This window comes from Daktulosphaira vitifoliae, unplaced genomic scaffold (assembly GCF_025091365.1).
Source record: "Daktulosphaira vitifoliae isolate Bord-2020 unplaced genomic scaffold, ASM2509136v1 Scaffold_3, whole genome shotgun sequence".
NCBI classification, from domain to species: Eukaryota; Metazoa; Arthropoda; class Insecta; order Hemiptera; family Phylloxeridae; genus Daktulosphaira; species Daktulosphaira vitifoliae.
In genome coordinates this window covers 27,972,237-27,992,975 of record NW_026099574.1, presented here as the reverse complement: position 1 = coordinate 27,992,975, position 20,739 = coordinate 27,972,237, and the positions used below count along the sequence as shown (strand labels likewise).

At 31.2% G+C, this 20,739-nt stretch overlaps 1 protein-coding gene across 2 annotated transcripts in view; it reads left to right on the top strand.

Moving 5' to 3' along the window:
- Window positions 1–20,739, top strand: part of LOC126902495 (sodium-dependent transporter bedraggled) — a 43,808-nt gene that overhangs the window by 16,989 nt on the left and 6,080 nt on the right. Inside the window, exons 1-2 of one of the 2 annotated variants that reach the window (XM_050679845.1) lie at window positions 14,511–14,677; window positions 17,025–17,319. The exons of the other annotated variant lie outside the window; for it this stretch is intronic. Coding sequence (XP_050535802.1) covers window positions 17,252–17,319 — 68 coding nt within the window. The 5' untranslated portion in view covers window positions 14,511–14,677; window positions 17,025–17,251. Of the gene's footprint in view, window positions 1–14,510; window positions 14,678–17,024; window positions 17,320–20,739 lie in introns of those variants that run through there. 2 annotated transcript variants of the gene reach the window in all.

Here is a 20,739-nt window from a genome sequence, read left to right as displayed (position 1 = left end):
AAGTCTCGATGATAGACAGCCAGCAATGAAATATAATAATTATCACTTTACTTTCAATTATGACAGATAATGATGTTTTACCGATCGAGACTAGGCCAGACAATAATTTCGACGAATGTTCTTGTGGAGAAATTAAATATTAACAATTTTGTGGTATGTTACTTGAATTTGGTAAAAAAAATAAACTGTGCAGATGAACTGGAGGCATTTTGTGGGAGTCCACTGAAACCATACGTTTCTGCCAGTAAGTGCAACGAAGTATAATATTATTAGTATGCTGGACGATACCGAATTTCGTGTAAGCCAACAAACCAGTTCCATTGCGCATAACTGTAAAAAAAAAATGATTTAGCAATAGTGTTGGTTTGAAAAAAAGTTCTACGAACGGTGTTAATAAAGAAAATACAGTATCCTGATAGTAATCGAGAGTTCGTATTGTTTTTTTTTATGGTTAGTTCACGAAATCATATTGTTACTATAATAAGCACACATAAGAATATAAAATCTATCCAATAGGAACGAGTCATAGTTTTTATAGTAAACTGAATTCAGGTATAAGAAATCAACGACTTAAATCTTCCTTATACATTCATTCAAAACCTTAGACTTAAATTCTAGTGGTAAATACGTTTGCAATGGTTTTAAACGAATAAAATAAAATTTATAATTAATCAACACCACTTTAGAAGTGTATATTTTGTACAATTCAATACGCTAGACAGTGTAATGAGTAAAAACCAAAACTGACTTATTAAAAAAAAAACAAATATCGTTTATGCTGCAATGGTGTTGTCAGGATTTTTGATTTATCACAATTTACGCTAACAGGAAGGATTCATTAATTTCGCTAATTAGTGATTTTATTTTAATACGACCAAAAAGACAGAACGGAATACCATGTCATTATTGGATACGCCACCGAGACTAAGACATTGTCTAAATCGGTAAAAATATTTTTTGACCGATTCATAAATGTGATACGAGGGATAGTTTTGACAAGTGCAAGGTGATATTTATGTAATCTATTTAGTATTCTGCGCATTGCTTGTAGTTGGTTAGTTTCTATAAAGTTCGCTATGAAGATGTACAGAAGTGTAGAATTTCATGAATGGAGATTGATGATGTTTTGACATGTTTGGTTTTTGAAATTAGTTTTAACTAGAATATTATGCACCATATACGATTGCTGTACGCGGGTTTCAATTGTTAAAAGTATCATTCGATTTAAAACTATACGCCCTTTTTCTTTTTTTATCGTGACATGACTGCCATTTCCTGGATTTTATCAGTGTTTCATCGCGGGCGTTTTACAAATATATCAACTAGTAAGCTTCCTGGAAAACAGCACTCGGTCGAAGGTCGCTGAGTTTCCTACGAATTTCCCAACGCCCAATCGTTAATTACCGACAAAGCCTACTTAAGAGTCCATATTGCTAATTATTCGACGGTGTCACAGACACTTTACCCGATTGCCGAGGATATTTAAATGAAACAGGTGGCCGACGCGTTCAACCATAACCCTATTGTTCAGACTTATCTCGGCAACGTTTTTAATTATGTAAAACTTGTTCGTGTCGCTTACAACATGTCGTTGTGTTCAACAGTAAAATGTTCGTTTTACAATTGCGCACAGCAGCACGACCCGTGCAAGTTTTGGAGCGGCGAGTGCCCGTAAACACATCGTGGCCGCTTTGTTTTAGGCAACGGAATATTATTTTAAAACACCGGTCGCAATACGAATAGATGGCGTTTGCCGCGGGTTATTAAATATGCATAAAAATACTATTTTAAACAAATACGGGGTGGTCCACCTGCCCTTTGCCCCTATCGGTCGCCGGGGCACGTGCAAATTAATGGTTCGAGTATGAATTTATTCGACAATACAATTCTAAAGCAGCTAAACACCAGTTAATGAATATTTAAATGTGTTATTATATCCCGTGCGACACAAACATCCGTCCACTGCGTTGATACAAACACAACACTGACACGGTCAAACGGCTGTGGGAACGATCGAAGTTTATTTAACTCGGTCAATTCCTTTTGATTGAAAACCTCATTAGCGCGAAACGTTTATTTGTTTCCCTCGAGTAGAATCTCGAACGTATCCCAAAGTATGTTTGCATAAATGTGTACAAACAATAATGTCGATGAGATGTTGTGATTTGACAAAAGTGCTTTTAAAAATAACCCGTTGTCTTCTACGTACAAGTGGCGTATTTTCATTATCGAGCGTGTAATAAAATTATTACACATCGATAGAAAACCTTTCAACTGCACCTATGAAATTGTAACGACAAAAAAGTACACATGCCACGCAGTACAACCCAGTCGCCTCTTTTACGACTTGCTGTTATCCGCTTAGGGAGAGACTCGTTCGTTCGACGGGTAATTATAAAAAGCACGGTCGGAGTAATTATTTATTTTTTTTCGGAATCGACTAAGGCGGTTAAACAGTCGACATTTCAACAGATACATTTATCTAAACAAAGTAAAATACCAGTGTAGTACGCGTAGCTCGTCTTGTATGCGTTTTACCTTAAAACAGGTGTTCGAATTTCAAATAAATAGTTCGTAAATATGAATTCGATTTTTAGCCTATAAAGTGCTCAAGGTCGAAATGCAAAGTTACATGTGTTTCAACTATTTTAGCCGAATGTGCGATTCACACTCAAATAACTTGTTTGTGTCGAATGTGTTCGGATTGGAATAAATTCTCTTGCCGTCCCAACAACAGGTTCGTGTAAACTATTGTGCACATGAAACGTTTGCGATTAAAAATCATCGCTGCTGAATTTGTAACGACTACTTTCGCGATTTATTGTCGAATGAAAAGTAAAATTAGTCTTACAAATAATCGACGTTTTGTTCGGCCGAATCGGTTTCGATTGCTGTCAACAGTATCTAAATTCTCATCGTTGACAACACCCAGTCGTGGCATAGAGCGATGCGGAACTTGTGCAGTTGAGCGTACGCTCGATGACCTCATAGACAACAGTGGTAATCGTTTCTTTTCGTGCGGACCGGCTGAACCTCCGCCGCAGTGTGTCTGTGCCGTTCAGTCGACGTCGTGTTCCGATCCGGTTGCGTTGTGTGTTTGCGTTTTTTTCACGTGCTGGTGAGTCGTTTTTCTCGTCGATAATTCGCCTGATTCGAGAACCGTCACGTATCCAGTTTTTTTCGTCAACGAGTGTCTACATTGTTCCGTTTTTTTTAGTATTTCAGTACGGCTTGGCTCTGAGCCTTTCCGGTGACTCGTCATGTTCGGCTCTGTGCACGTTTTATGGGCCGATATCTCTGCCGACAGTACAGCGAACACCGTCTCAAAGGCCTCGGTGTCGTTCTGAAACCGTTGACGACGTTCGGTTATCTCACAATAGCCCAATCATATTAGACACGACTTGAAATTTAAAGCACACGCATCAGATCAGGTAAGGAGATGGTATTTAAACGTAAAAAAACATGCGGTACTACTTGTTTACGATTTTGTGATAAAACGGCCTAACAAAATTTACAACAAAAATCCCGTTTTAAAAAGATCGATTTTAACTTTTCTAAACGACGTTTCAACTTATCATAGTTGAGCAAAAGTGTTTTTTTCAACTGAATTAGTAAAAATCGTAAATCAAATTTTAAGATTAACTTTAAACAAAAAACTTTTTTCAATTTTACACGTTCATAAAAATTAATTCAAAGTTTATCAAACGAATTAATTCGTTTTGATTACATTACTATCGACCCACATGGTATTGTCATGTATAGTGCAATATTATGTCGGATTTTCGTGATACGAAAATTAACATATTGATTATCATAAATTATAAACATTTTTATTGACATATTATTTTAAATTTTCGTATATAATTAATAAAAAATTCATAGTAGATAAAGACACACCTCGTAAAACATTAATTATAATTTTTCTTTAAAAAAGGAACACCAAGTGACAACAAAATACGAAAAGTTAAATATTATGTGCTACAATATCGTGTTGTCCCTTTATCAGTTAAAAGTTTGTTCAACTCCTAAGTGTAGTAGTACTTATTGTTTATCAGCATACAGAAATAAGTTTTATAGAACGATAAATGGGATTTTATTCCGTAATGGTTCTTCGTTTAAATTATCTAACTGTTCTATATAAATGTCATTTTATACGATATTTTTTAAATATTCTTAATTTACCTTTTGTATAAGAAAAAAGTACAATAAAGTATTTTATGGAAACAGATTTTTCTCTCAATTATTTGATTTTAAACGATTTAAAAAAAAAATGTTTTAATCGCTGTAATTGAAATAGAGATTTTTAATGGATTGGTAATCATTATTACATATTATTTTTACAATCAGTTAACCAATTACCATAATTGGTATCACTATGATGATAGTCAGTACGATCACGAATAACATGCAAATCAATTGAAATTCAATTTATATGTTTTTTTAAAAACAACATAACAGTCAACAACTATGTAGCTCGTTGTTTTGATCGATGCGAATCGAAACTTTTTTCATTATTTTGCAGTGTTTGACTCTCTGCTGGACATATTTAATGAGCAGTAGCCCTCGTTTCAATCACAACACTGAAAATATATTTGTTTTTAATATCACATTTAGACATAAGTTTTTTCTTACTCGTACATAAATAACTTCAAAAACTGAAGTATCTCTCTTTTTTTTTTATTATTTTTATTTACGATTTATAATTTAATCATTTCCAATGATGAAACTAGTTTGCAAAATACATCGATGAATTCTCAGGAAGCATTTAATAATTTCTTAATAAAAAATAAACTTTTAAGTTGGAGATACAAATTATAAATAATTAAATCTATTTTTTATAAAAAGTTTATTTTGTTTAGAATTGCTATAACTCTTGAAATAAGTGCTTTTAAAAAACTTATCAATCACGAAACTTAATATTAATTTGCGTTTTATTGATTTTATAATTATAAATTTTTACTTCTAAATCAATTTCTTAGTTGTAATTTTCCCCTTCCTAAATTTTTTTGTTCCTCCGAGACCTCCTAATTTTTGCCTATAAACTAATTTTATTAACCATTTCTCACTAAATTTACAAGTTATTGTTTATCGAACAGAACTATTTGTTTTTCTAGAGAGAATAATGATTATTTTCAATTGCATACGTGTATCGTTATTGTATTGTTGCATAGTTTTGTTTATACAGACGACAATTGTTTTTATTTTTAATAAACGACTAGAGATAATTGTCTTTTTTTGTTGGTTCCAAATTGATATTTCATTAAGGTCACCTGCTAATGTAATGGATACTATTCTCCTTTGTAGGAGAACAGTATCCATTTATTGTATTATTTATTTGGAAACACAGAATCCAGTAGCTTAACGAAAAAGTATACAGATCACTCTCAAGGTGAATACTATTCAAAGTATCAATTAATTTCGCGTCACACGTGCATTATTATTGTAAAATATAAGAGATGGATACATGGAAATGATATGTTCGAGCCGCACAAAAAGCACTCCATACATCGATACGTTGTTGTTGAAATCCTTTTAATGTGTTACCACCAACCACAATACAATTTATTTTCAAAATATGTATTATACATTACAAATATCAGTAGAATAACATATTTAACTATGGTACAATAAAACAGATGCTCTCATAATACGTGCGTGTGACAAATTGATATTACTCAATAGACCCATCCCCTCGTGAATTGCGATCGAGTGCACTTATAATTGTATTGTTAAGTCTTTACGATGTGTTTTTACTGGCTCTCATAGAAAGACTTCTTTAATAATACTTCGGGTAAACAAGAAACTAATCTGTACTCCCAGCGTGTGTCCATTCAATTAAAGTGAAACTTTGGACCAATTTTGATATTTTTCAACATTCGGCGCACGCTGTTTGTACATTTGTTTTGATCTGACCATCGATATAGAACAGCGTAGATTAACAAAAATAATAGTTTTATTATGAATGTCAACGTGTAGGTGGTCACTGCGCTTTGTAATGTGTGGGTCGGGGGGAAAACCAACAGAAGCAACTGTCGTTGAGGATGAACTGGCGTAAAGAAGTCATTGGACCGTGGGCATATCCTTGGTGCACGGACAATGTTGCGTGATTTTCATCCGTATCCGAGATGACTTAACAGACGTCGTGCCAAACTACAGTATCGTATTGCGTATGGAGGACTTTTGTAAAGATCTGACCTCGTGAATTCTCCACAACCTACACTGGTAATAAAGCGCAAACTTGAACTCGATAGGTTTTTCGAACACATCAAAACTGTAGACGACATGGACTGCTAGAGAGATTTTTCGGCAAAAACTATCATTTATTTTATTTTGTGCATCTTGACATTTAATCACCGAATCCAATTTCTTGTACATCAGAAGTTGGAATTAAACCAACCGTAACAGTACATGAACTCTTAGGCGAATTTTGTGCGTGAGCCGGGTTTGTTAAAAATATTTGTTTTTTTTTAAATCTGTTTAAATAAACAATTTAAGACGTTTAAAACGTCCCATAAAACCTATTTAAATGTGTGACATTTTTGGTGTTTAAAACGTAACATCAGCAGTTATCGACAAAGAGGGGAAAAATGGCGTATTTGCAGAATCACACATAAGTGGCGATACATATCTTACAGTGTCATCTTGTTGTCTTTATTTTTCTTCCGACCATAACTATTAAGTCATGATGTAGTAGGTTGTTACGCTCGGTCAAGTGCGACAGCCGTACAAAACCCACACATGACCGAGTTGTCAAAAATCGATGATTTACCAATAATGTCAAGGACCGGCTATGGTCGTTACAACCATCCAGTATGTCATTTATCTCGTGGAATTTTCATGGCTGGTCCAAAATATACCCATTAAAAGTTTCTCTACATAACGGATACATTAACAGCCATTAGTCTGCAACTACCAAGTCTTTTGCTTCATATAACGAACTGGACAAGAAACTTGTTAAAAAAACCAATGAATAAATCACACAAACTATAATAACAGCGAAATAATATCAGAATCAACTTCGTAAAGACATCAGTTTTTTTTTTTTTAGATGTCGATCACCTACCGTTATCGACAAAATAAAATGGGTTCACTCGGATGATAAAAACTGCCAGTCATTAAAATCGGTCACGAAAAAAAAATATGCCAGGTGATTTAAAATTGTTTCACCGGACTTTTCTTCATAAAATTATTACAGAAATTGTTTAAAATGATTCAAGTGAAATGCGAGAGTTGAATAAACTTCAATAATTTTAATAATATTATTAGATAAAAATACATTTGTGTTCTCTCGCCCAACTAAATCACTTTTAACTCGACAGTTAGTGTACCATAAAATTATTATAATGCTGGCAACACTTTTATTATTATTACTGTCGACCGGATTCGTGGACGAATTGACGTTGAAAACCGATTATTTATACAGTGTCGTGTGAATACCGTTATGCTGTTTATGATCAATGACTGTGGCTGAAGATTCACTTATTTTTCAAATCGTTTTACAATTGTATACCTGACACAAAATAAACAACAATCGATTATAAACATTATTCGTTTATTTAAAAAAACATGGTTCATTAAAAATATTGTTCTAGTCTTATTGCCGAACTGAGATCTTTATATGAAAACTTGTTGCAAAAATTTCAATTAAACCAACTCCTATTACTTAACGCGACATTAAGCTAAAAAACATCAATGGTGATTATGTTGCCTATTGCTAAGGGGCAAGCTGTTAAAGAGTTAAGTCGATCGTTACAACAGTCAACTAATTCGATAGGTAACTAATAAAATTGTCAGTGTACTAGGAAAGTGAAAATTATTTATTTGACAGCACTTTCTCTCGATGGTAAAATTATTATTGTTGAGGGCGTTATTTCCGATCACGGAATATCTAAATACAACTTAAACAAAAGACTAATTATCACTAAAGCTAATCGTAGTATTGTTTTCGTATCAATAGAGTCATTATTTTTCAGTAGACCAGACAGTACTTATATGTAAAGTTTAATTTTTTTTGAAATTCTCAATTTTCTTGGATCTAATTTGAAGTGCGATTAATATAATCAATTTGCTTTAAGACTTCTATTGTATGCATGTGCGTGCTTTTTTTTAATTCTAAACTCAACGACAATATAACGTGACCAATACCATTACTTTTATTGACTATAAAATCTATAAACGACTTTTTTTCTATAATGGATAACAATTTTTTTTTTTAGTAAAAAATTAAAACAAAATATACATATCAATAACATTTTAGAGTTATACGGTTTCAGAATGTATTTTTTTTTCAGAAATTTTTTAACGCTTAGTCCTTATTACTCAATTAAATTAATTATAGTTAATCTTATTTAAATTAATCTCATTTAAATTAATGTTTTTAGTGCACAATTTTATTAATTTATGTGTTTTTTTACGTGATTAGAATTTTTCGAGTACATACACATATTTAAAAAGTTAAAAATTTATTCAAAATATATGTATACAATGACTCTATAGTCATTAAATTGTAAAATATACTGAATAAAAAATTACATTTACTTCCCATATCCAGTCGATAAAAATTCCTAACAAATATAATGACTATAGTTCCTTAATAAATTGTAAATGAACTATTGTAGAATAGACATGTTTAAAGTTTTATTTATAGGTCTTCTAATTTTAATTCGTCATTTTTAAGTTTTCTAATTATTATTGCTATTATTATCAATGAATCTCTCATTGATTTTAATTTCAACTTAGAAAATGATCATTTACTTACTACAATAAAACACCAAGGTTATTAAATAAACGCTACGAACTAAAAATTAATATTTGAGGATTATATTATTAAGAAATACTATTAGGTGTTACATTGTATAATATATTGATAGTCTATTAATAATTTATAATATTCATTACAATTTAACTCCTTCACATAATTATTTACATAAAAATATGGCGTTTATCAATGTTTTAATAATTGTAGTAATAAAGTATTAGATTAGAAATCATATATATATATATATATATATATATTTTTTTGCTAGAAAATTACTTAAAAACATATAACGCGTAGATTATTTTGATAAATTCATCACACAATAGTGGTAAAAATAAAAAAATAATACGCTATGAAAATATTTTAAATAATAATAATATGTAATTCATATTTTTAATAGTACTTATATATTTTTAACCAGAATAACTCGTATTAAGAACTGTAGTTAGGCTTCCTCGTGGAATATTTTTCATGGTCATCAAAGTCGTTGCCATCAAGCGGGATAGGTATAAAACAGAAATATAAGAAAATTGTGTATATAACTTTTATCTTATCTATACATTAAGAGATATAATTAAACTAAAGTCATAATAAAAACACCTACATTATTTAAACTTTGTGTAGGCGTTTTTTTACATTTTGTGTAGGTGTGTTTGGACCCTCACACCAAAGATGGCACTAACCAAATTTATACTACTTTGTTAACAAATATTTAAGTTATTTACAAGTCCGCCAACGTCGAACCGATAATAATTTTGGTGCTAAAACAGGTATAAAAAAATTGTGGACATAGTTTTGTGATGTCGGTTGGGTTTTTTTTTTTTTTTAGTCGGTTAAAAAATACTATTCGTCTCGTTCCACGAATAAGGGCGTTGCCTATCAAGAAGTCATGACTTCTATAAACTTTATTAATGTCATAACCATTACCAAACAAAACAAAGGGTCAGAGTTTAGGATATCAGCAAATTGATGTCGTGAATTTTATTTTTGACTACGGTCGATGAAAAAAAACCTCAAATCGTACAGTGTTAGAGGTTTCGAGACTAATGAATGTGCATTACAGCATCATTTGATCTGTACAAATACTTTGATAACTAATTTTTGTACGAACACGATTTTGGTTTCGTTACATCGTCACTGGTGACTACTGTGTCGATTTTTGAAGTTTGGAGAAAGTATAAATCGAATTTTTATATTAGTGTATAATACAATGTTAAAATATATTTTAATGAATATTTCATAGTGATCATGAACAAAGTGGTTCACTTTGTTCAGCGACAAATAAAAACCAGTAATGCATTAGTAATGGGTAAAATTTTGTACACAATTCGATCTATGGCGTCCTTAGTCAGTACTAAGGACTAATTGCTTATGAGAGTGAAACACATCCCGGAAAGTGTACTTTATATTTTAATTACTCATCTCGTCATTTAAGTTCTATCTACAAGTTCATATAACGTGCACATTATCTGTATGCGTGCAAATTTATATGACACAATGTTTACAACCAAACAGTACCAAGACGTTGGCTGTGAATATTTCACGGTGTGCTAGACGAACTGAAAAGAGTGTCGACCTGTGCGGTATAACAAAAGAGCAGCTAATATGAAGTCTTTCGATATTGTTGTCGGTAATGGTGAAGTCATACAGTAGGAATATACTTTCCGGCGATACGGTCGGAGAGACTGCAGAATTTACTACGACGGAAGAAACCACCGCAACCGAGACGAATGAGCACAATGGATGAGGATAGAGGAATACGTTGCGGCGGAAAGATTGAATGAAAAATATCTATCGGTATAGGAAAATACCGTGCGAACCGAGAGAAAACGACCACTACGAGCGTCTGGCCACGCCAACTTCAACAACAAGAACAATAAAACGATTAATAAACCAGATTTATTTATGCAATCGATTACCTATGTGATGAACATCTGCAAATTTCTGCGCGCGCTATGATTATGATCATTTAATCATTTCAAAGAGACTTTAACAAATTATTTAAACAAATTCAGTTTTATAATAACTTTTATGACTACTCCAGGACAAAATCACTCTGTCAGTATAATATAGTTTGAAAAAAATGAATACATTCTGCATAAATAATTATTCGGTTAAATAATTGACAAACAAACTATAGAAATCATCTTGAACTTGACTGTTGTGAGATTGCATTATCTTTACGTAAAGTTACATTGTATTACAAACAGTTATTAAATAAAACCTCAAGGTCTATCGTAGTACAGGTGATTGATTTATCGTTGACTGCTAGATTTCTTCTAAAATAATAATAGTTAAGAGAACTTTATGTTTTCTTATTTAAGTAGTATTAATTTTTCAATTTTTTAATGGTTAAACACCATTAGGGGTCGTAGTTTATGTAGTTGCATGTTTTTTTTTCGCTTGTTAGGAAAATGCCATGTGAGTTACTAATCTATTTCATAGCAATAGTAATAAAAGTATGAAGCCTTTTAAAGCATATTTAACATATAGTTGTTGTTTTTTTTTTAGTTTTTAGTTCGTAATTTTTCGAATATCTTCAAAAAAGTCATTAAAAAATAAAATATCTATTGCGTTATTAGTGATGAAAAGTGTGGCTCTTTCGTGGAATATTTATGTTACTCTTTGCTTGCACACGTGTATATGATTAAATAATATATATATGACGCCATTACCAGTGCATTATTGTACTACGCACTTTCAGTTTTCAAAGCGATTTCTATAACTATACATTGAGGGGCAGAACAAAGAAGCAGCGATTCGCCGACATTACATTACAGCATAATACAACGTGTTGACGCTTTCTTCCGATATGTTCAAAAAACTGTTTGTTTACATCAATAGAGAACAAAAAAAGCAGTAATTATGACCGAAACTGTAAATAACTAGCTAAAGTCAAAAAGAAAAATAAGTATTTGATTTTAAAATTATGTACATAAAATTCATTCAATCTTGTAGACTATTTGAAATGTGACCAATTACAGTTTTGGCTATCACTCGTACTTTTTATAGTCTTCGACCAATTTTCGGTGTTATAGTTCTTGTCTAATAACTTATAATACATATTGTTTGACCTTTCGTCCTCGTCTTTTAGCACCCGTTTTGAAACTTTCACTGAAATTTTAATCATTAATAGTTCATTGAAAATTTTTACCTATAGCTGAACTTAAACTTTAGTCTATAGTGAATGATTTACTTTTTAAAAGATTCAATAGTCATATATAAATATAATAAAGTAATTCATTAAAATAATTTAGACCTATATAATTAATTAATAACGTCAAGTTTTCATAAAAATCACCGTACAACAACTCAATGTAATAACTAACGCTAAATGGGTTATTTAATTTTACAAATATTCTAACACATGTAATTACAAAAAAAATAAGGAACGCCTAGATAAAATCAGTGATTGAAACAATTACCGTATATGTTTATAGCATACAGACCTAGTAGTAGTTTATTAAGTACCTCTTTTTATTTGAACCATTTGCATTTGTTTGTATACGTTTAGAAACGTGCATTCAAAACACATATGGACACCACATGTAATACTCTGTTTGCGTCCCACAAAACATCAAAAAGTAAATGATAATGTTACAAAATTCAATCGAGTACATCATTCTCTAAGAAAGATTTCATTCGTAAAAATTCGTATAAAATTTTCTACTAAGAAGTAACTAGCAAAAAAAAAAATTTTTATACACATTACTATATATGTATGTATTAGATATTTATCATTATATTTGTTAATAAATCTGAAGTATATTAGTTTTATGAATTTTTGAACGTGACTTGAGTTTAAGCTGAAGGAACGATTCTTCAAAGTAAAAACATTGTGACTAAAAACTACGAAAACTAATTTTACATAGAAAATTTCACATGGTCCGCCTAGAGGCAAATTACAATCTTTTGTGCTCTAAATATCTGTATAGATTTGGCGGCCATTCCGTTGACAGAAGTCGGTCAGCTCAATCCTCTCATAGAGCTGATATGATTTATTAGTACTATTGACTTAGAGTAACACTCGAAGAACGACCGTGTCAATTATTTTCAAGTAATTTGTGTGTGCCCTTGCTTGTGATACTATAATTTATTGTTGTTATTTATTTTGGTATAACAAAGGAGATCAATTAATGTTATCTTAAATTAAATAAAGCAATTTTAGTCATGAACTGCGCTGTTATCGGTAATTATAAATTATGCATAATTATTTAATTCTAAATAGTTATAATAAGAAGGCTATCGACAGTGTCTATCATAAAATGTGAATCAGTATTTCTAAAGTTCCTCTTATGGCCCCACAGCTATTATTTTGCGTTTGTATTTATAGATACTATTTTGATTACAAATATTATATAGCAGTTGAAACAAAAAAAGACAATGAGTATATCATGATCGTTCAGACCTATTGTTCTATGACCGAATTATTATTTTTCGGTCGTGAAGTTCTTTTGTACCGCGCAGTTCCCATCGCTCGGTCATATGGTCACGATAGCCACACTTCAAATGTAATTGGGTTAGCTTAATGCGGTATCAGGTTCACTCGCACGCTTTACTTTATTTCATTGTGTTAATCCTCTAATTTTTCATTTATTTAAATATTCTATTTAAACAATGGCTTTCCTAAAAAGTGGGTCTTATGATGGTTTTATCGCAGTTGTGTTATATCCTGTTCGAAACCAGAAATCGTTTGGTCTATAAAAAAAAGTAGACACGGAGATCAAATAAAAATATATATTAAGTACGGTTTTATAGTAGTATAACAATAAAAATGACCTGCGTTGTTGTAGTAATGTCTAAATCAATAACACACGCTTTTAAAAACCATCTCACAAGTTTAGTCAACGCACGACTCAACGATTGTCACTGATAAAAACACAAGTTTTTCTTCCGCGGTAAAAGTTGTAATGTTACTTTTTACAGCAATTATTATAATTTATCTTCACCATTTTTCAAAGTCATTCATTAGCCAGTTAGTACGTTAATGAGAATAAAACATAACATAATGTGACGGATACTCGTTTTGTTTATAGAAATGAGAAACTATAATATAGTTATTATAATATGCGATTACAGCTGTACTTTCACTTCAAGGTTTCTATAATCTGTTTAATTAAGTAAGACGGTACAAAATTTACTATATTCAAGCGGACATAGGTATGCACATTCTTTTTATAACATCAAAAAATTAAAAAACAGTTTTCTAAATAAAACTTGGGTCATTATATCATTATTTTCACCTTTCATTTTTTTATTTGAGTCGAGATATATTTATTATTTGTCATTTTATATTAAAAGAACGAACATAATTTACGTAAGTGTAAACAAATAAAGAATTTGGAAATGTTATTTTTGACTTAATTTTACCCCACTAAACGATAGTCCGAATAAAAATGTGTAAAAACATGTATAAAGGAACTCGGGATTATTAGAAAAAATATATTGTTCGTGTATTTCGTCAAGATTTCATATAGAAACCTTTGGGGTAAACGACTTAAAAAAGTTTTAAACAAAATCTGTTAAATTTAGTGAACTGCAAATCTAGTTCACCGAGAAGAAGGAAACCAGTTCCGCTGTCGGAGAATACCGTGCCCTTCACGAGTACTTGAATTGTTATAACCCGGACGGGCAATACGGTAAAAAAGGAGGCGGCATTTCCTCAGGTCTAACGGAACTATCACAGGCGATTTTGATGGCCTCTCTCTTTTTGTGTCGGTTCAACGTTGTGTTACCGGCAACCGCAACTACATTGGGTCAGACGTGGTTCGTCAGTGAAGCTTACCGGTTGTCTGTGTGTATACGCGTGTCTTATGTTCGCGAGTGTGCAGTGCTTTTCGGCATTCTATACAACACCTGTCAGTGAAATTTTTTTAGGAAATCATTCATACGTTTACACTGCGCAGTTTTGTTCATCGAGTACATTTACAGCAAATTTATAAATAATCAACTTAAGAACGACCATGGCTACAATATAAACCATTTGTTACCGAAAGGTTTGTGTATGCTCGTGTGTGCGCGCGCTCTTAAACATGTGTTTTCTTTTAACCAACGGCCGGCCACCCTCCGAGCTTCTGATAATTATCGTTAAAATCACATCATCACTCGCGTATATATAGAAATGAGTGGTTACGTTAACGTCCGGACGTCATATATCTAAGGCCATCTAGTCGGTGTTTTACTTTTTTTTTCATTCGAAAAAGTTAGCTTTTTTTGTTTTTCAAATATTGTATAATATATTATTACGCTGGAATTTTATTTTTCCTCCTCTTTTCAATTTATTCATAATTACAGTTTTCATTCGGTACAATGCGTATAAACATGTGCATTGTATGTTAATGGGCTGAGGTCGAATAAACTAATGGTCTGACAGGAAAACGCGGCGGATGTATAGAACACCGCGACAATAACCGACGACACTTTCGCCCATTTGGAATTACCGACCAGATTTTCACTATTTCCTAGGATTGCACACAATAATGCGTCGGGCGAAAATGTCGTCCTCTCGGCGCTTTCTCTGTTTGAAAAAGTATTGTCATTTGATATCATCATCATTATACTACACACGCGTTAAAGCCATACGGTACGTGCCGTCGCTGTTTCCTCCTACACATATCCGCTCCTACTTCATCTATATTCTCCGATACTGTCCATTAATATTCCCGTGGCGAGACGACGACGAAATTCTGTGCGCGAATACACCAAAAACATGGCAGTGTCGCGGGTTTTAGTATGTCTCTTGACTTTGGTTAGGAATCTTAACGCGCTAATACGGTCTTATTAACAAAACAACGCCCGAAATATATCGAACGGTCGGTGACAATAAGAAGAAACGCCGTACTGTGACAGTGTGTGGCACGTGACGTGAATGCTGCTCGTTAATTAACATTATACCACCACCGCGTAATATTGTCATAACTGTTTGGCGGTCGCCACGCGATGAGTACAAAACAACAGTGTAGTTAAAAATCTAGCGATTATCTCGTAATACAAAAATTTACTCCCCACCCTTTAATCGTCTTACATTAATTATTAACGTGGTCCATAAAATTTAACATGACGAGATTTAACGCAGCGTAAGGCCGCACTTAATACTTGGACATATCGCCAGTGATTCGCTTGATTACGTTTTTTTGTTAAACTTTTTTGCCAACAAGTATTCAAGCTACGATTTCGTTCTAGCGATTTCCCAGAGTTATTTTTCCTTTTTATACTGCTCGCCTTACCACACATATAATAATTACTGCTATAAATATTAATGAATTCTAACTCGTTACACTACTTGCTCTTATTCGAATATTTGGCCATAACGGTCTTGTTGTATTATTTAACATCCATAAAATATATATTTATGAAAAACTCTTCATCCAACACGGCAAGCCATCTGATTACCTTCGTTTTGTCATTGTTATTCAGTAAACTCATACACCGTTTCAAATTTTGTTTGACCGCCAAATATTTTACACTCGTATCGATCATTTACACGGCATGTGCAATTCATTGAACCAAGAGCCTAGGTTTTGTAAATAATGATAGTTTAAGGGCATTTCAATTTTATTTGATTTTTTATCTAACTACTAATCATTTTTTTCTCGAATATAAAACCTGTTGGTTCCGTTTTAAGTAGGTCGCAGCGCTCAATTAGGAAGTCGAAAAATATGGAAATCGTTTTATTGTGTAGCTCTGTATTTGGTTATATTATGTGTCCATATAATCGAGAGCTGCATCCGCTTGCCGCCTAAAATGATAATGATCTTCGTACATATACATGATGTACCTATTTACATTAGTGCTATTCGAATGGATGCGTCCAAAATCTGCACAGGCGAGGAGGGAATTCATCGATGGTTAACTAGACGGCTGAATTTTTATGGTCGTGACCAGTCCTTTCTAGGTCAACTGACGAGAAAACTTAGTTCATAGACCGAACTGACACAAAACGACCGTCTGATTCGTCTACCATGACCGCTTAAGAGAATTGGCCGTCGTTACTAAAAAAAATGATTTGCTTCTGTTTGTTTTAGAAGAACAACTTTATTCAAAGACCCAAAAAATATCTTAATAAATAAATGAACGCAAAAATTAAATCACAATAAAACAATAGTGTTTTAATAATGTACAACTATCTTAGGGAAATCCACAAGATGATTTGTCTGTACACGCCGCATGCGCAGCATACAATGTAGCACTGGTCGCCCTTGACAATAAAAAAATTGTTACTCGTTCATGAAATATGAAACTTAATTATAATTGTTTTTTTAAATAGTACGACACAGGTGGATTTTCGCGCGTTCTTCTCGCTGTACTGAGTTCCCTCGGTCCTGAAACAACGTATAACTGGACATTGCGCCGGTCTCAGTCACCGCCGGCAGTTCCCATTAGAGTCGTGACCATGTTCCGATGAGGTTGTACGTTGACGAGTGTTCAGTCCGTGAAAATTATTGCGGGCGCGTAGGAAACTTGAGTGTATATATTTGTATAATTCGTACTTAAATGCCGCGTTTCGAAGTCATCACCAACCGCTATGGAAGCATTATCGACGTACGAGAATGTGGCGATGGGTGAGTTATAAAAAATTGTAATTTTAATAATTATTTCCTTTAACAATAAAATGCTCTCACACGCATTCTCACATTTCGGCAGCTCAGTCCTAGTTCTTAGTTATCGCAATGATTTTTCTTGCATCCAAATTAAGAATAAACCATTTTAATATTTAACGTTAATTCCCTTGTTATCGTTGGCATTGAAAATAAAAAAATATATACATTTAGAATATTTTTATTCGCAAAATGTTTAACCCTTGGATACGTGACTATTTAATTTCATATTTTAATGCAATTGAAATAGTTTTACTTTATAATTAGATTCTCACGATCTAGTTCTTCTATTTTTTGTTCTTTAACTCTCAATTAATTTATGAACGTTCACAAGCACGTATAATACTTTTTTAAATATTTTTAATTTATAATTATTATGTAATTCCATCATTCAATTCAAATTATTAATTTTACGCTCCTTTTATTTTTTATTATGCACGTAATTTAAAAACTGCTCTCAGACAATATTATATTATTTACGAATTATTTTTTTAACATTTAAACTATCAGTTAATACTTATATGTAAACATTTTTATTTTTTTTTCAATACGGTAAAAACGGTTCTAAAAATAATACAACAGGTTTAACAAAACTGGTATAATTAATTCAGATAACGTTTTTATTTTTCTGAACAAAAGTAGAAAAATTTTCGTATAATGTACAAAGCTTTATTTACTAGCTCATGAATGTTTCCATAGTACATATCTGTTAACAGTATTCATTTTTAGTTATAGAAAAAAATATAAATAAATAAGAATAAATTTATATCATTATATCAAAAACGATGGCCGAAACCCATACGTTTGACTAATCAAATTTGTCATATTAATTATGAATACTAATTATTACTGAAAACTGGATGTTGGAAATTATTTTCTTAGAGAAGTCCGTTCTCAAAAAAATATAATTGTATAAAGGCAACTAAACAAGTGTTGAAATTGAACTGTTCATTAAAAAACTTAAGAGTGATAAAAATGTATAACATTTTTTAAATAAAAATTAAAAGTAATTATGAAAAATAATTCTTTGTGTAGACTTAACTGTAGTACTAATTAACGATGATCCTCAATTATACAAATCGACATGTTATTATTATTATCTTTATGTTCGTGATGATTAAACTTTAACGACATCAATTTTTTGAAAATGGTTAACAACAACGCAATATCATCAAGACATATAAAAAAACTTCTAATATTGTATTTACAATAGCATCCATGATAACTGACATTGAAAACATGTGTTCAGTATTTCTTTATAATGATAGTAAACTTTAAAAACTTTGACAATGCTTTGATTATATAACTGTTAACAAATTTCCATATCATAGTACATTAAAAAATACTTATATTATAACAGACGATACCGTTTTCATTTTCAATTTTACTAATTTGATATGCGAAAGAATGTACTTAGAATTTAATGGCAATTAACAAGCGTTTTTCTTCAATGCATGATTCTGATATTTTTATATACTCAGTATCTTTTTGTGCTTTAAAAAATGTAATGCAGCATAGCAATTTTTTCTTGTACATACACATTATAATATTTTATTTTCGATAACTACATTTTTATTATTATATGAAATTATGTTTAAAATATATTCGTAATCTTTTAGTCTGAGATAAAAATACATAGATCCCAAATAAATAATTCTTGATTAGATTAATAAATTTTTATAATCTTTGTAAATGCAAAATCATGTTTTAAAACAGTCTCTCAGAAAACTCATGCATCTAAATTTAATAATCTTATCTCAACATAAAATCGTATTAATAGAAATGCTATATTAGGAATTGATTAATGGTTGAAATTTTAAAATTGCTGAGTTCAATTTATTGAAAATAAATTTTTTATACATAAAAATGTAAAACACAAGCAAAGTGATCAATAAATTTCCGTTTAACAATTTTTTTTTTTTTACAATAAAGCACTTAATTCTAATAAAATACTTTTTATTTGTTTACTAATTAATAATTGATAAATTTTATAATCAACTTGTTTTAATCAGGAAATGTTATCGGTTCCAAAAAATAAATTGAATACTCTGATACAAATTTTACAACATTAATGAAGGTTAAATGAGATAATACTGTTCTTATTCTTAGTACTTCCTAAGACTAAACTATATACATTTATCCTGGCATAATAATCCAATACAATGAACCTGGGGACCTCTTCTACTTCGTAAATGTTCATTGTGATCGTAAATACAATTATATTATTATTTTATGATATCATGGCGACTGCTACGAAACACAATTGAACATTATACTATACCGCATCTTTAAAAATGTACAGCGGGCGACTTGTAGTTATTAATATGGGCGTCTCGGAGACAAGATGAGTTGTGGTACGTTGGCGTAACGCGAGACTTAAGTACATACTAAAAATATAAGAAAAATTAATATCGATGGATATTTTACTAAAACTCTGACTCATTCTAAAACCCATATTGGTTGCCATAAAATATTTTAATGCAAATTTGTGAATTTGGCATCAGATTTGCAGTTGTATAACATCTTAAAAAAGAGTTAAAATATTTTTAAAGAAATGTATTTTTTTAAGTAGACATTAGATATTTGTTTATTTCATATTCATGTCAACTAGACAAATACTTCACGTAAATGTTTTTGTGGCTTACAATTCTTTTCTCGGGTACAAAAGTCATTAATATATACAATATTTAAATGTAACTTCGTATATTATTACCACATTAAGCGTATTGTTATAACGAAAAAACATAAAAAAATTAGATGCAGCACATAATCGCTAAAAACAAATAAAAATATTATAAAATCTAGAAGGTTAACAAAAAACTTTATGAATTTTATAAAAAATTTACTATAAATGAGATGCAACAACATGAATACAAAAAAAATCTCTAAACTAATATCTATTTACGATCAGCACACGGCTTGGTAACTCCATCTCAGTATCACTATTGATCATTTACTAGCATTATAACATTCCACGTGCAGTATCCGTTAATTATTCTAACGTAGGTCTATGGAAATTTAGTACGTGTTTGGTTATGAGCTGAAGTGAAAATTTTCACTGGAACACATTTGAATTTATATGAAGACAATTGGATGCATTCAATCGTAAAAAGGATAATTAATAAATTATAATACTTTTATTCATGTAAATAATATTGAAATTTTTGAAAATTTAAAATCAGAGTTAAACATTGAAATCTACGATCTTTTGCAACTCAATCATGTATTGCAAAAATAGACAATTGCTTTTATAATAAAAGTTAGCTTGAGTGTAAAAACTTTTAGTTGCAAAATTGATTATCTAGTTCGCATTGTAATGAAAATACATAACTTTTCAGAATTTAACCTATTGGCATTGCTGTCCTTGTTTAATATATTCAATAC